At 42.5% G+C, this 17,929-nt stretch overlaps 1 protein-coding gene across 1 annotated transcript in view; it reads right to left on the minus strand.

The window, feature by feature from the left end:
* The window catches only part of dnah10 (dynein axonemal heavy chain 10), a 281,471-nt gene that overhangs the window by 238,364 nt on the left and 25,178 nt on the right, over nucleotides 1-17,929 (minus strand). Inside the window, exons 6-9 of the mRNA XM_063073994.1 lie at nucleotides 14,591-14,813; nucleotides 9,527-9,684; nucleotides 7,238-7,468; nucleotides 2,503-2,693 (exon numbers count right to left, since the gene is read on the minus strand). Of these exons, the coding sequence (XP_062930064.1) occupies nucleotides 2,503-2,693; nucleotides 7,238-7,468; nucleotides 9,527-9,684; nucleotides 14,591-14,813 (803 nt within the window). The remainder of the gene's footprint in view (nucleotides 1-2,502; nucleotides 2,694-7,237; nucleotides 7,469-9,526; nucleotides 9,685-14,590; nucleotides 14,814-17,929) is intronic.

A 17,929-nucleotide genomic window follows, 5' to 3' on the forward strand; every position in this document is an offset into this window, starting at 1 on the left:
CCCTTCATGCCCTGACTAATCAAGAATCTATCGACCTCTGCCTTAAATATACCCGATGACTTGGCCTCCACAGCCATCTATAGCAACAATATTCCACAGATTCACCACTTCCTGGCTAAAGAAATTCTACCTCATTTTTGTTCTAAAAGGATGCCCCTCTAATCTGATGCCATGTCCTCTGGCCTTAGACTTCCCCACTATAGGAAACATCCTCCCACATCCACTCTTTGAGACCTTTCAATATTCAATAGAATTCAATGAGATCCACCCTCATTCTTCTGAATTCAATTGAATAGAGGCCCAGAGCCATCAAACTCTCCTCATATGATATGCCTTTCAATTGCAGAATGACTTTCTTGAACCTGCTTTGAACCCTCTCCAACGTCAGTACATTCTTTTTAGGCAAGGGGCATCACATCACATCTCTGATGTGAAGGTCAATTTCACGTTCATTATAGCTACAGAATCATATATTCTTTTCAATCTAACTGCTCACTTGTTAATAAAGGAGAGTCAGTTATACAACTTAATGAAATGTGGAGCAGGCCCAAAAGGCCACGAGGACTACAGCTGTTTCTATTTGTGATGTGTGGGTTAATGTCATGTTCATATATCTATATATTGTATCTACATCCCTCTTAATTTAACATGCTCATTGGTTAATAGAAGAGATTCAGCTGATACACAACTATCCTTCTTTGATAGCAAGTAGGACAAAGGCACCACATGAATGTAATTTTCTACTATTATGTAAAAGCATCTCTAAAAGGTGCAAACACCCACCTCCAAAAACAACTAGCATTTCAAAGATTCAAAGGTTAAGTTTAATATCAGAGAAATGTATACAGTATACATCATAAAATGCTTTTTCTTCGCAAACATCCACAAAAACAGAGAATGCCCCAAAGAATGAACGACAGTTAAACGTGAGAACCCCAAAGTCCCCCCCAGCTCCCCCCTCCCGCGCGTAAGTGGCAGCGAACAACAATTCCCCTCCCGCCACCAGCAAAATAAAACGTGCTTCGGTACCATCACCAAGCCCAAGCGTGTGCTAAGCTATAGCAAAGACACAGACCAAAGCTACCCCAAAAGCTTCACATTTCATCCAAAATTCCACAAATCACAGGTTCTCTCTCTCCCTGGCAAGGGAGAGGGAGGTGTCCCCCATTTTCACAGCAGGCGGGAGACATAACAACAACCCACTGGTTTACGATCTCTTTGCATTTAAATAGCACCTTTAAAGTTGCAGAAGCATCTCAAAATTTTTTCCACAAGTGCATTATTAGCAAAAAATTGATGCCAAACCACAAAGTGTGGCATGGTAGCATAGTCGCTGCCTGTAAAAAGTTTGTACGTTTTCCCCATGACCATATGGGTTTCATCTGGGTCCTGCGGTTTCCTCCCACAGCCTAAAGACATACCAGTTAGGAGATTAGTTGGTCATTGTAAATTGTTCTGTGATTAGGCTAGGGTTAAAATTGGGGAACTGCTGGGCAGGGTGGTTCGAAGGGCTGGAAGAACCAATTTCGTGCTGTATTTCAACAAATAAAATAAAAAATAAGTGCGAGGGCAGATGATCAAAACCTTGGACAAAAGAGATGGAAAAGGAAAGGAAATTAAGTGGCAAGGTAGAAAGTTTTAGGGAAGGAGATGCAAACTTTGGGTACCACTGTCATGATCAGCAACAGCAGATCAATTAAGTCCAGGGAAAATCAAGAGGCCAGAACTGGAGAGCACAGAGGTCTTTAAGTGGAGTGAAAGGAGTAGTGTTGAAAAAAGTGAAAGAGTTTTAAACCATAATGAGTGTAGTAGAGCTGGTGATTACTGTGATTTGAAGCAGTGAAACCGTGCAGGAATTGGTACTGATAAAAGGACAGTTTAATAATGTGGCATTGCTTAAAGAGTGTCCGGAGTTGGCTAGTGCTTGGTTCTCTTTCCTTTTAGAGGACAGAATGAAGAATTCCAATTAGGAACAAGCAGGAATCATCGATTCAGCAGGGGAAAAAGCATGACTGTTAGTTTCAGCAGCACGAGCTGAGACAGGGGCACAGTCAGGCATCTATTCAATAAGTATGAATAGGTGTTTCTACAAATAAGTCATCATCATCATTATATGCCATATCGTATCATGTAGGAGATCAAGGTCTTTCCATGATCGTGACTGTTCTTGGCAGATTTTTCTACAGAAGTAGTTTAACATTGCCTTCTTCTGGGCAGTGTCTTCACAAGATGGGTGATCCCAGCCATTGTCAATACTCTTCAGAGTAACCTTAACCCTAACCATGGCTTGTGATATGCACCAGCTGCTCATATGACCATCCCCCACCTGTTCTCGTGGCTTCGGGGGGGGGTGCTAAGCAGGTGCTACACCTTCCCCAAGGGTGACCTGACCTGCACGCTAGCAGAGGGAATGAATGCCTTACACCTCCTTGATAGAGACGCATCTCCACCCCACCACCTGACAAATAAGTAGGAAGTTCAAAATCAACTGATAGCACATACTTAAATAATTTCCGTACGTTGATAACTTTGCAAACTCTCTCTGAAATCTCCCATGCAATCCTCTCCATAAGGGGCACCATTCGTTCATCTTTGTTGTAATGGCGAGAAATAATCCAAACCATCCTTAAGGCATTCATCATGGAAGGGATTGTATCCAAGACAACTTGAAATCTTGTTCCTTGTGAAAGATTCTAATACACAGGGATACATGTTAAAAGTCTTCATTTTGTAAACAAGAAAATAAAACTGAACATTACTCGCTGAATACGGCACATGACTTTTTTTATTTACTGAGGTACAGCATGGAATAGGCCTCCTAGCCCTTCGAACCTCACCCCCAACAACCCCGATTTAATCGAGGCCTAATCATGGGACAATTTACAACGACCAATTAACCTACCAACCATTACATCTTTGGACTGTGGGAAGCAACCAGAGCACCCAGAGAAAAACCACACAGTCACGGGGAGAACATACGAACTCCTTTCAGACAGTGGTGAGAATTGAATCTGGGTCTGCTATACTGGAAAGCACTGTGCTAACCACTTCGCTACCATGCCGTTCCAGGGAGGATGCTAAAATTGAAAACAGATGAAAGAATTAGAAACAGTAGCAAAGACAATTTGGGTCAGCGGACCTGTTTCTATGCTGCATGACTCCAATAAAGAATGAAAAGAATCTTTGGGCATTCCAGAAATATAACACCTTCTGCAAGAAGTTCCCATGCACCTCATTTTTAAATGACTACCTCCTAATCTTGTAACTGTGTCCTCTTGTTCAAGATTTTCCCACTAGTGGAAACAACTCAATATCTTCCTTGCAATGCCCCAAGATCTTCTATGTTTTACTAAGAATATAAGATATAGGAGGAGAATTAGGCCATTTGGCCCATCGAGCCTGCACCACCATTTCATCATGGCTGATCCAATTTTCCTCTCAGTCTCAATTTCTTGCCTTCTCCCTGTATCCCTTCATACCCTGACCAATCAAGAATCTATCAATCACTGCCTTAAACATACATATAGACTTGGCCTCCACAGCTGCCTGTGGCAAAGAATTCCACAGATTCACCACTTTCTGGCTAAAGAAATTTCTCCTCATCTCTGTTCTAAAAGGATGCCTCTCTATTCTGAAGCTGTATCCTTTGGTCCTAGACTCTTCCACCAGAAGAAACATCCTCTCCACATCCACACTTTCATGGCCTTTCACCATTCGATAAGTTTCAATGAGGCCACCCCTCATTCTTCTGAATTCCAGTGAATACTGGACCAGAGCCATCAAACACTCTTCATATGACATACCATTCAATCCTGGAATCATTTTCGTGAACCTCCTTTGAACCCTCTCCAGTTTCAGCACATCCTTTCTAAGATAAGGGACCCAAAGCTGCTCACACTACTACAAGTAAGGCCTCACTAGTGCTTTATAATGTATCAACATTATACCCTTGCTTTTATGTTCTAGTTCTCTTGAAATGAATGCTAATATTACATTTACCTTCCTCACCACAGACTCAATCTGCAAATTAACCTTTCAGGAATCCTGCACAAGGACTCCCAAGTCCCCTTGCGTCTCAGTTTTTTGTATTTTTCCTCCATTTAGAAAATAGTCAATCCTTTCATTTTTCTATCAAAGTGCATGATCATATACTTCCCGACGCTGTATTGCATTTGCCATTTCTTTGCCTATTCTCCTAATCTAAATCCTTCTGTAGCCTTTCTACTTCCTCGAAACTACCTGCTCCTCCACCTGTCTTCAAATTGTCTGCAAACTTTGCAACAAAACCATCAATTCCACCATCCAAATCATGTACATATAACATGAAAAGAATCAGTCCCAACATAGACTGCTGTGGAACACAACTAGTCACCAGCAGCCAGACAAAAAAGGCTCTCTTTATTCCCACTCTTTGCCTCCTGCCAATCAGCCACTGTTTTATCCATGCTAGAATCTTTCCTGTAATACCATGGGCTCGCAGCTTGTTAAACAACCTCATATATGCCACTTTGTCGAAGGTCTTCTGAAAATCCAAGTACAAAACATCAACTGATTCTCTTTTGTCTATCCTGCTTGTTACTTCTTCAAAGAATTCCAACAGATCTGTAGGCAAGATTTTCCCTTGAGAAAACCAAGCTGACTACAGCCTATTTTATCATGTGCATCCAAATACCCCAAAAACACATCCTTAACAATCAACTCCAACTCTTCCCAACCACTGAGGTCAGACTAACTGGCCTATACTTTCCTTTCTTCTGCTTCTCTCCCCTCTTGAAGAGTGGAGTAACATTTGAAATTTTCCAGTCTTCCAGAACCATTCCAGAATCTAGTGATTCTTGAAAGATCATTACTAATGTCTCCACAATCTCTTCAACCACCTCTTTCAGAACACTGGAGTGTACAACATCTGGTCCAGGTGACTTATCTACCTTCAAACCTTTCAATTTCCCAAGAACCTTCTCTCTAGTTAAAGTAATTTCACACACTTCATTACCCCTGACACTCTCGAACTTCCAGCATCCTGTTAGTGTCTTCCACAGTGAAGATTGATGCAAAATACTTATACAGTTCATCCGCCATTTCCTTGTTCCCCATTACTACCTCTTCAGCATCATTTTCCAGCAGTCCGATATCCAATCCCACCTCGCTCTTACACTTGATGTATCTGAAGAAACTTTGGTTATCCTCTTAAATGTTACTGGCTAGCTTACTTTTGTATTTCATCTTTACCTTTTTAATGACTTTTTTTAGTTGCCTTCTGTTGGTTCTTCACAATCCTCTAACTTCCCACTAAATTTTGCTCTGTTATAAGCCCTCCCTTTGGCTTTTATGTTGACATTGACTTCTCTCGTTAGCCACAATTGTGTCATCTTTCCTTTAGAATACTTCTTCCTCTTTGCGATGTCAATATATGCTGTGCCTTCTGAATTGCTTCCCAAAATTCCAGCTGTTGCTGTTCTACCATCATCCTTGCCCATATTCTTTTCCAATCAATTCTGGCCAACTCCTCTCCCATGCCCCTGTATTTCCTTTTACTCCACTGTAATACTGATACATCACACTACTGGTCAGGTCACTGGTCTGAGTGCTACTGGTACCACGTAACCCGGTACTACCTGTTGCATGGTTGGGTGGTCGGCGACTAAACCGGCTCCCCCACCGGGCTTGCCTGGTGAGGAGGGTGGCTAGACAGCCTGCAGGACGAAAAACAACACCTGTCAAAGGGCGGATGAACCCTCTCGTAGGGTCAACGGCCATCTAGCAAACGTGCCGTGAAGTGCGGAAAGGACATCCCTTGCATCGAAGCTTGGTCTGGCCATTCACTGCAACAGAACTTCCCCCAGCCGTCTTGGACCCCACCATGCCGCTGGATCAGGGAGGGGATGTCGAGAGGGTGGGTCCGGACCTGTGCAACCCCCTACTCACCTGAAATCCATTCATGCACACGCTGTTCCTTTCTGAGGAGTGGGGTGTCCCACCCCACTAACTGACTGAAAGGAACCATCATCATCTTTTGGGATTGAGAACAAGGGAGAGAGAGAGAGAGAGAGAGAGAGAGGGGAGAGGGAGGGAGGGGGAGAGAAAGGGAGACTGAGACTGAGACTGACTGATACATCCAATTTTAGCTTCACCTTCTCAAATTTCAGGGTGAATTTGCTCATATTACCATCATTTGCCCCTAAAGGCTCTTTTACTTTAAGCTCACTGATCAAATCCAGTTCATTGCACAACACCCAATCCAAAATAGTTGATCCCCTGATGGGCTCAACCATGAGCTGCTTTAAAAAGCCATCCCATAGGCACTCTGGAAATTCCTTCTCCTGGAATCCAGCACCAATCTGTGATTTTCCCAATCTACCTGGATATTGAAGCCCCCATGACTATTGTAACATCGCTATTTTGACATGCATTTTCTATCTCCTTAATAACATCATACTTCATTTTTCTAAATTCCAAAGAAATAAATCTATATTCTTTGGAGATGGGCAAAATATAGAGCATTGATTTGTTAGGTGCTAGATAAATGGAAGTTCTAGCGTCACCATTTGTTGTCCAAATACATGCAATTATAAAGGCCATTCTTTCCTTTATTAAATGGTGAATATTGGCCTGAATGACCGAATTCTTCTCCTGTCTTATGGCCTTTACACCCAACAAATCAATATCAGACCACAGTGGCATTCAGATCCTTGGGTGGATGGAGCTATTTATTCAAGTGTTTTGCCTCTACCATTGTCCATGACTGGTTTCACGAGTTAGTGATGAAGGACAGAGTTCTGATGCACAAATATTAAAATATTGGTTAGGTCATATTTGGAATACTGTGCACATTTATGGTCAATGCTTTACAGGAGAGGGCTTTAGAGATTCACCAGAATATTGCCTAAATTAGAGAATATTAGCTAAGAGGAGAAGTTGTATAAGTTTGGACAACATCATGGACCAAGGGCCCGGTCCTGTGCTGCACTGTTCTATGTTCTAAGTGGAGAGCTAGAGTCAGTTCAGCTCAACAAATGCCAAAACTGTCCAAACAACTGTTGCAGATTCTTGATGAACAAGGAGACCAAGTGAAGTTTTACCATTGGTCCTGCAGAAGAGTCTTGCACATGTGTTCTCACAGGAAGAAATACTTCTGTTCTTTATTTATCGTGAGTCTTTGGTACAGTCATTTTTACAGCTTTATTATCAACTGAGTCAGGTGTCTACTTGATGTACAAAAACCTTATTTTCCCTTTACCTTAAAATGCCGTTCCAGTGTTGAAAGGAACCTGACATTGTCTGCAGCTTCCACATGGTACTTGGTGAGATCAGCAATGATTAAATTGAAGTTCTGGATTAAACTCTGGTCAGATTTGCCTACAAAGTTGACAATCCGCTTCACCACAGGCAGTTTGAGCTGTTCACTTAGAGCACTGAGAGTAGCATTACGTTCGCGCCAGAAATCTATTTCAGCCAGCGGACCATTGCCCTAAGGAAGTGTTTAGATAAAACAGCATTTTTTTTCCACTTTATCTTCACAAGATAATATCAGAACTTGCACTTCGCACAGAGTAAAAGTAATCAAACCACTGAAGATAGAACCATATGGCAGCATGCGTAATTTACAAAATTATCTGTCTTTAACATTACCAAGCTAAAGGTCTTTATAATCATCAATCATTACTTGTTACTGCATTTAATGATTAGAAAATGTTGCTTACGCCACAAAGGAATTCTTGTAACTATATAGTGACAGAGGAGAGTACATGGCCAACATTGAGTGTGGGGAACGTAATGCTTCACAGTGGGGGTGCTGAAGAAGTTAACATCAACAGCAGAGAGTACAAATACAGTGCAGGAAGTATTGGTATTAATACTGTATGTTAACACAGACTGTGGTTAAAACATGAGAGCAGAAGTCGACCATTTGTCGTTTCTCCCCCCCCACCCCCCGCCGCCGCCCCATGTCTGAACCCAATCCTGCAAAATTTTGCTGCATTCCCTCTACTTTCTTTCTTTGGTTAGTTGACCAAAACTACACAAGATATTTGTGGTGTTCTCTTACTTAGGCCCTATACATTTGCAAATAAGGCTTCTTTATTTCCATAATCGTCTGTCCTCTTAATCATCTGCTGTAACTACACATTGGCTTTCACAGGACAGTACAAGAGAGGAACAGGCCCTTCAGCCCACAATGTCAATGCCATCCAACATGCCAATTAAACTAAACCAATCTCTCTGCACATGGTCCCTGGTCTTACCAAAGTTGCACAACTGCAACATAATGTCCCAGCTCCTGTACTCAGTGCTCTAACTGATGAAGGCTAGCATGCCAAGTGTCTTTTTATCATCCTGTCTACAGTGAAACCACTTTCAGTGAACTATGTACTTATACTCCTAGGTCCCTCTGTTCCGTAACACTCCTCAGGATCCAACCATTCACTGGAAAGTTCTACTCTGGTTTGACTTCCCAAAATACAATACTTCACATTTATCTGAATTGAAAGCCATTTGCCAGTCCTCGAATGATTAAGATCTCCAGGTAATCTTTCTTCATTGTTTACAATACCACTAATTTGAGTTTCATCCACAAATAATTCAATGTATTTACTTATTGAGATGCAGCACAGAACACGCCTTTCCGTCCCTTCGCGCTGCACCACCAGCAACTCCCAATTTAACCCTAGCCTAATCACAGGACAACTTACAACGACCAATTAACTTACCAACCAGTACATCTTTGGACTGTGCAAGGAAACCAGAGCACCAGGAGGAAACCCATGCCATCTTGGGGAGAATATACAAACTCCTTACAGGCAGTGACAGGAACTGAACCTGGGTCACTGGTACTATAAAGTGTTATGCTAACCACTACCCTACCGTGCTTATATAAGTAACGATTGATGAAGGTTCCAACACCAACCCCTGAAGCACAGCACTCAGCACATATAAACCTGAGTCTGAGAAACAACCTTCAAGCATCCCTCTCAGCTTCTTACCATTGAGCCAATTATGAATCCAACTAGCTACCTCTTCCTGAATCCCATATGATCTATATTTCCAAACTGCCAGGATAAAGTCAAAAGCCTTGCTGTCGTCCACTGTGCTACCCTCCTCTATCTTTTGGTTACCCTCTTTGAAAAATTCTTACAAGATTTGTCAGATATAATTTCCCATGCACAAATCCATCTGACTACCCCAATTAGACTTCACCTATCCAAATGTTGATCGATCCTGTCCTTCAGGATCCTCACCAGTAACTTACCCACTACTGATGTCAGAGAGAAGGACAAAGAAAACAGACTAAAAAGAGATGACATGATACCAAATAAACATGAGTATCTCTGGAAAAGAATTGTACCAAAAGGTGAGATTTGTGAGAGAATATTAATAACACCACTGTTGGAATCTACAGAACAGACTGATGACAAGGGATGTCTAGCAATAGAACCAGACAGTGTTATAAAAAGAGTTTTATGATTTCATAAGTGTTCATTTAAAACCTTCCAGCAATATTAAGATGAACTTGGATGGTAACTGAAGGTACCTGGGGTGTCCTTGTCAGCTGCTCTTCAAGAGCTGTAGTGATTTGCACCTGCCAGTTCATGATACTCTGTTCTAGCATTTCCCTTATAATTGGATCAAAAGCAAATTGGTCCAAATCTGCATCAAGGTCAATTGGAGGCATCTCAAGTTTGATTTCACCTGGCGAAAAGAAAAGGTAAACATTTCAAAAGCAAACTCTGGAGATGCTGGAAATACTGTGCAGGTCAGGCAGCATCTATGGAGGGAGAAATTGGGTCAGTACTAATGAAGGAGAAATATTTGCTTGGTTGGCATAAGATCTAGGTTTGTACCACAAATACAAATTCTACTCAAAATAGAAAAGGCATCAGTATCTCTCTGCTCAGTGCTTTATTATACACTAAACTCTTAGTTCAGGGGCAAACTGATGGGCTATGGGAAGCATTTATTACATTAACCACAACTAATTTGAGATATATCGGCAGGTTGAGTGGTGTCACAACATCGATCTCGCATTCAACATCAGCAAGAATAAGAAAGTGATTGTGGACTTCAGGAAGAAGAGGTTGGGAGAACATACACTCATGGGTCAGCAATGGACAGGGTTAACTGGTTTAAGTTCCTGGATGTATATATCTCAGAGGATCTGTCCTTGGCCCAACATATTGACTCAATCACAAAGAAGCAAACCAGTGACTCTACTTTGTTAGGAGTTTGAGATCTGGTATGTCACCAAAAAAACCCTTCAAATTTCTACAGATGTACAGTGGAGAGCATTTGATTCATTGTATCACAGCCCGGTTATGAATAATCCAAGGCACAGGATTGCAAGGAGCTGTAGAGGGTTGTAAACTCAGCCAGTTCCATCACAGGCACAACCCTCCCTACCTTCAAGTCATCTTCAAGAGGCGATGACTCAGGAAGGTATCATTCATCGTTAAGGACCAATTCCAACTGGGATATGCCCTCTTCTCATTACTATTGTCTGGGAGGAGTTACAGGAACCTGAAGATAGAAACTGAATGATTCAATAATATATTGTAATTTATAGTATACTTTACTGTATGTATTCCACTGTATTGCTGCCACAAAACAACAAATTTCATGACACATGAGATATGTCAGTGATAATAAACCTGATTCTGATTTCGCTGCAAGTGAAAGGTTATCACAAGCCCTCAGTAACTCAGTTAAAAGCCATGGAGAGAATTTCAGCTCTGATCTCAGTGCTAAACACCGCATTTTGTGCACCCTCCCTTTATTCCCCACACTAACTCAAAAGAACACCAACCAACACCAACACCTCAGGCTCTTAGTTCTCAATTGATCCTGTAGTTGCCTGGTGAAAGTACCCCAAACTTCCCCCATCCCTTGTTTGAAGAAGTGCTTCCTGATTTGACTCTTCCATGTCTTCCTTTAGGTAATTTGTCTCCTTTATGCCTGTGTCAGACCTGACCAATGTCACTTGTCATCTCTACACTAACAGTCCTGGTGTAGAGTCTTAATGAAATATCAATGATCTCCCTGTGCTCCCACTGTTAAGGGCTGCAAGGAAAAGCTAGGTGAACTTAACATCAGTGGTAGTAAAGCTACTGGAGGGAATTAGGAGACAGGTTCTACCAGCAGAGGAAATGATTAGGGATAGTCAGCATGGCACGTGAATGAGAAACTGTATCTCACAAATCCTACTGTTTTTTTTAAGGAATGACCAAGAGGATTGATAAAGGAAAGGTGGCTGACAAAGCCCCACATAGAAGGCTGATCCTGATTAGATTACTTGTGATTCAGGAATCTGAAAACAGCCCCATCACCCTTTGACTCCTTCCTGCCAAACGGATACAAAATTGGCTTAGTGGAAGGAGTCAGAGCTGTTTTCAGATTGAAGGACAGAAATATGCAGTATGTCACGGAAACTGATTGATTGCATATGCCCACTGTTGTTTATCATGTACGTTAATGATCTGGATGAGAAGGTAGCTGGCAGAGTTAGTAGACAAAATCAGCGGTATGATAGACTGTGAAGAAAGTTATCTAACTTTGCAGCAGGAATTAGATCAATTGGGGAAGTGGCCAAAGGAATGGCAAAGAGAATTCAGACAAGTGTGAAGTGTTGTATTTTGGGAAGTTAAACCAGGGCAAGGACTTACACAGTAAACAATAGGGCCTGTGGAGACTACAGAACAGAGGGATTTAGTGCATCGACAAATACAAATATATAGTTCCCTGAAAGTAGAATACAGGTAGACAAGATGTTGAAGAACGGGGGTTGGCACAGTTCCATTCAGCAATCAGAATATTGAATTCATGGGATAGGATGTCATGTTAAAGTTCAAAGTAATTTTATTTGGTGTGTGCCTGCGTGCGTGTGAGTCTGTGCGTCTGCGTGCCCGTGATGATGGATTTTTTCATGGCTTTTTCCAAGGCGCGGAGTGAGACAGAGAGACTGTGTGGCACGCCACTCCTCAACACAGACATTTTCGCAGTATTTTCCCTTTGTTTTATGAGGTCGAGTTGCGTCTCGACACTCAACCCGGCACGGATGGAAAGCGTGCTCGGGGGTGGACCCGACTGGTTTTGAACCCGGGAACCTCTGCTCCCGGGTCCAGCACTGATATCATTGCGCCACCAGACGGCCCCAAAGTAAATTTATCATAGCACATGTGTGTCACCATATATAACCCTAAGGTTCACTTTCTTGCAAGCATACTGAATAAGTCCATAATAGAATAACCACCATAACAGAATCAATGGAAGACCACACCAGTATGGGAGTTCAACCAGTGTGCAAAAGACAACAGATTATGCAAACACAAAAAGAAAGAAATAATGATATAAATAAATAAGCAATAAAAATTGAGAACATGAGATGAAGAGTCCTTGAAAGTACGTCTTGTGGGAACTTCAATGATGGGGCAAGTGAAGTTGAGTAAAGTTATCCCCCCCGGTTCAGAAGCCTGATAGTTGAGGGGTAATAACTGATGTTAAACCTGGCCGGGTGAGTCCTGAGGCTCCTGTACCTTCTTTCTAATGGCAGCAGCCAGAAGAGAGCATGTCCTGGGTAGTGGGGGCCCCGATGGTAGATGCTGCTTTCCTGCGTCAATGCTTCACGTAGATGTGCCCAATGGCGGGGTGGGCTTTACCCATGATGGACTGGGCCACATCCACTACTTTTTGTAGGATTTTCCGTTCAAGGGTATTGGTGTTTCCATACCAGGCAACGATGCAGCCAGTCAATATACTCTCCACCACACATCTATTTAAGTTTGTCAAGGTTTTAGATATCACGCTGAATCTTTGCAAACTCCGAAAGAAATAGATGTGCTACCATACAGATACGTACTGAGCCTAGGACAGGTCCTCCAAAATAACAACATCGTGGGTTTTAAAGCCGACCTTCTCCACCTTTCAACCTCCAGTGAAGACTGGTTCATGGGCCTCCGGTTTCCTCCACCTGAGGCCAATAACCAGTTCCTCAGTCTTGCTGACATTGAGTATTGACATTCATGTTACAGATGTACAAGACAATGCTGAGGCATTTCCGGCCACCCAGCTATAGGAAGTATTTGATTAAGCTGGAAAGGGTGCTGAAAAGATTCACAAGAACGTTATGAGACTGGAGGGCTTGAGTTAAAGGAGAGACTAGACAGGCTAGTACTTTTATCCTTCGAGTATAAAAGACTGAGAGGTGAGCTTAGAGTGGTACATATATAAAATCACAAGGGGCATAGACAAGTGTATGGTCACAGGAGTTTTCCCAGGGTAAGGACGTTTAAAACTACAGGACATAGATTTAAGGTGAGAGGAGAAAGATTTAAAGCCAACTTGAGGGCAACTTTTTCCACACAGAAGGTGACGGGTACATGGAACAAGCTGCCAGAGGAAGTGATAGATACGGGTACAATTACAATGCTTAAAAAGACTTTTGAAAAAGTACATTGATAGAAAAGCCAGGGTTCCCTTGGTTAATGGTTGGGGTTTGTGGCATAAAACAGGTTAGGAACTCCTGGTTTAGAGGAATATGGGCCAAACGTAAGCAATAGGACCAGCTGAGATATGGAACTTGACAAAACGGGAAACTCTATTTCCATGTCGTATCACTCTATGTTGATAGTAGTTCAAGTCATTTCAAATTACAGCAGATGAAGTAATTTGTAACAGTGGTAAGAACATTAATTGTACCTTGAGCATATATAACATACAATCTAAATAATGGTTCCCTTCTCCTTAAAGAACACAGAACAGTACAACACAGGAACAGGCCATTTGACCCACAATGTGGTGCTGAACCAGCTAAAAAGTAAATCAAAAGCACCCAACACTAATCTCTCCTACCTACATAATGTCCGTATCCTTCCATCTTCCTCATATTCATATGCCTATTCAAACATCTCTTAAAAGCCTCCAGTGTATTTCATCCACCACCATACTAAGCATCCACCACTCTCTGAGTAAAAACTTACCCCTCATATCCCATTTGAACCTACCCTCTCTCACCTTCAATGCATGCCCTCTGGTATTCGACATTTCTACCCTGATAAACAGATACTCCCTGTCCACTCTATCTATGCCTCTCATAATCTTGTAAAATCTATGATGGGAGCCTCAGCCTCTGGTACTCCAGAGGAAACAACCCAAATTCATCCAGACTCTCATGGTAGTACATTCTCTCTAAAACCAGGCAGCATGCTGGTAAGCCTCTTCTGCACCCTCACCAAAGCCCCAACATCCTTCTTAAAGTGGGGCAACCAGAACTGTAAGCAATACTCCAGATGTGGCCTAACCAGAGTTTTATAAAGTTGCAACATAACTTCTTGACTTTTGAACTGAATGCCTCGACAAATAAAAACAAGCATTCTTATTATTAATACCAAAGTCAAACTCCAGTGAGAGGCAAGGAGATGAAGAACAGTGTTCCTATAAATTACTCTTTCCCCTTCCAGAGTACAATTTGACAGGCTTAATTTGGCAGTAATATTTCTACTCTAACCAAAGAATACTATTTTTAATTCCATGAGTATAACTACAGCCCCAAGGTTCATGTTGTGTGTCCAAATACAGAAGCAGGTTAGTGTTCAATTATACTGACCCTCAACTTGCTGAATGGTTCTTTGAACTTGATTTGCAAATTTTAGTAGAGTTATTAAGAACTCATCTCTGATGAACTGAATATTTGGTGAGTCGCCTCCTGCTTTCAAGTCTGGAACACTCATTTTCTCATACTGAAGTATTGCGGTACTTAAGAAACGGGATGAGCCTTGCCTCGGATCAACAGCCCTACTGTGGTGATGAGCCAGAAGTGGCATAAAGAGCTGCAAAAACAGAAAATGCAACATTGAGATTATCTCAGATTTGACAAATGTCACACCTTAGAATGCTTGCTTCAACAGTTTCATGCATGCATTGAACTAAAGTATTGCTAGTTAGCAAAAATATCAACTAAACAATCAACAGCTCCATTTACTAGTCAAGTTAAAATAAAAATCTATGAACTAACAACTAGCAAATTCACAAGCAACTTTCCAATAATAAAAACAGAAAATTACAACAAAACTCACTAAGTCCGACAGTATTAATGTTGATTAAAAGATATATCAACAGTCTTAAGATCCCTGCCATTTACTGCACATGTCATTCCAGAATTTACCCTCCAATACACATTTCTTCACATTTATCTGGATTAAATTGAATCTGTCTCTGAAACACACACTAAAAGCTGGAGGTACTCAATGGGCCAGGAAACATCTATGGAAAAGAGTAAACAGTGAACAGTTTGGGCTGAATTCCTTCACCAGGACTTGAGAGGAAGAGGAGAAGACAAGAAAGAAGGTGGGGGGAGAGGAAGAAGTAGTACAAGGTGGTAGGTGATAGGTGAAACCGGAAGAAGGGAAGGGGGTGAAGTAAACAGCTGGAAAGTCAAGTGGTGAAAGAGATTGGAGAAGAGAGAATCTGATAGGAGAGGACAGAAGGCCATTGAAGAAAGGGAAGGGAGAGAAGTACCAGAGGGAGGTGATGGGTAGGTAAAGAGATAAGGTGAGGGGGGGAAACAGGAATGGGGAATGGTGAAGGGGGGAGGAGGAGTTAGAGAAATCAATGTTCATGCCATCAGGCTAGAGGCTACCTGGAAGGCATACACGGTGCTGCTCTTCCAACCTGAGTGTGGCCTCATCGTGGCAGTAAAGGAAGCCATGGACCGAATGGGAATCTAGAATTAAAATAGGTGACTACCAGGAAATCTGTTTTTTGTGACGGATGAAGCAAAGGAGCTCGACAAAGCGGTCTCCCAATCCACATCAGGATACACAGGAGGCCACACCAGGAGTATGGGATACAGTATATGACCCCAACAGACTCGCTGGTGAAGTGTCATCTCACCTGGAGGGACTGTTGTGGTCCTGAATGGTAGAGAGGGAGGAGATGTAGGGGCAGGTGTGGCACTTGTTCCATGCAAGCAAGTACTAGGAAGGATATCAGTGGGGAGGGACGGGTGAACAAGGGAGTCTCATAGGCAGTAATCCCTGCAGAAAGTGGAAAGTGGCTGGGGGGGGGAGTGGAAAAGTGTGCTTGGTGGTGGGATCCTGTTGGAGATGGCTTAAGTTATGGAGAATTATGTGCTGGGTATGGAGGCTAATGGCTGGTAGGTGTGGTGATAGGAGGATGGGATGATGGGAGATGTGTGCAAAATGGAAGAGATGTGGGTGAGGGCAGTGTTGAAGGTGGAAGAAGGAAAGCCCTTTTCTTTGAAGAAAGAGGACATCTCAGTTGTCTGGAATTAAAAGCCTCATCCTGAGAGCAGGTGTGACAAAGGTGGAGAAACTGACAGAGAGGGAAGAGGTACAGTCTAGATAGCTTTTTCCTGCCCTTCACTTCCTTCCCAGTACTAATGAAGGGTCTTAGCCCAAAATGTCGACCGTTTACTTTTCCATAGATGCTGCCTGGCCTGTTGAGTTCCTACAGATTTTTGTGTGTGCTGCAGCATTTTGTGTCTGCAGATTTGCTCATATTTGGATCTGCCTCTGCTCCACCCAACTTTCCAACTGATCAATGTCCGACTGTATCCTTAAGACTGCTTCTTTATCATCTATGACTTCTAAATTCTCATCCAAATCACTTATATATACAAACAAGTAAAGTTCCAGCACCAATCCCTGTGACAAACGTTACAAATTTCCAGTCAGGAAACCACTACCTGCTGTCTCTATCAGCTGGCCAATTTTGGATCCAGTTTACCAACACATCAGATCCCTTGTGCCTTAATTAACAACAAAAGATCAGAGAGGAAAGACTATTCTATTGCACATAGCACCATAGCTCCAAATACAGTATCATATCAGAGCCACTACTTCAACAGGCCAAGCCCCAATGTATGGGAATGGTGGCAGACTGTCAGATGTAATGATAAGTGGAGTGTATCAGTTAGAAAAACAGAGCCACCAGGTGAAAAGCACTAATTAGTCCAAGAGATGCCTTTGCGTCAGGCAACGTAGTTATGAATGACTAAGTGAGTTGGTAGAATTTCAAACAACAGGAATTCTGCAGATGCTGGAAATTCAAGCAACACACATCAAAGTTGCTGGTGAACGCAGCAGGCCAGGCAGCATCTATAGGAAGAGGCGCAGTCGACGTTTCAGGCCGAGACCCTGACAGCATCTATAGGAAGAGGCGCAGTCGACATTTCAGGCCGAGACCCTTCGTCAGGGTCTCGGCCTGAAACATCGACTGCGCCTCTTCCTATAGATGCTGCCTGGCCTGCTGCGTTCACCAGCAACTTTGATGTGTGTTGGTAGAATTTCAGATGGAGTGAGAGGGAGTACAGGTGCGATATGTACCAGCTAGTTGAGTGGCGTTGCAGCAACAACCGTGCACTCAATGTCAGTAAGACCAAAGAGCTGATTATGGACTTCAGAAGGGTAAGAAAAGGGAACACAAACCAATCTTCAGAGGGATCAGAAGTGGAGAGAGGGAGAAATTTCAAGTTCCTGGGTGTCAAGATCTCTGATGATCTTACCTGGTCCCAACATATCGATGCAACTATAAGGCAAGAGAGTACCTATAGTTCATTAGGAGTTTGATGAGATTTGGTTTATCACTGAAAACACTTGAAAACTTTGACAGATGTAGGCTGTATCACTGTCTGGTATGGGGTGGGGGGAGGGAAGGGGGCTATTGCACAGGATCAAAAGAAGCTACAGAAAGTTGTAAAATTAGTCAGGTCTACCTTGGGTATTAGCCCCCATAGTATCCAAGACATCTTCAAGGAGCCATGCCTCAGAAAGCCAACGTCCATTATTAAGGACACCATTACTCAGGGCTGCCCTCTTCTCATTATCACTGTCTGGTGTCGGGGAGGGAGGGAAGGGGGCTACTGCACAGGATCAAAAGAAGCTACAGAAAGTTGTAAAATTAGTCAGCTCCATCTTAGGTCTTA

Source organism: Mobula hypostoma, chromosome 21 (genome assembly GCF_963921235.1).
Source record: "Mobula hypostoma chromosome 21, sMobHyp1.1, whole genome shotgun sequence".
NCBI classification, from domain to species: domain Eukaryota; kingdom Metazoa; phylum Chordata; class Chondrichthyes; order Myliobatiformes; family Myliobatidae; genus Mobula; species Mobula hypostoma.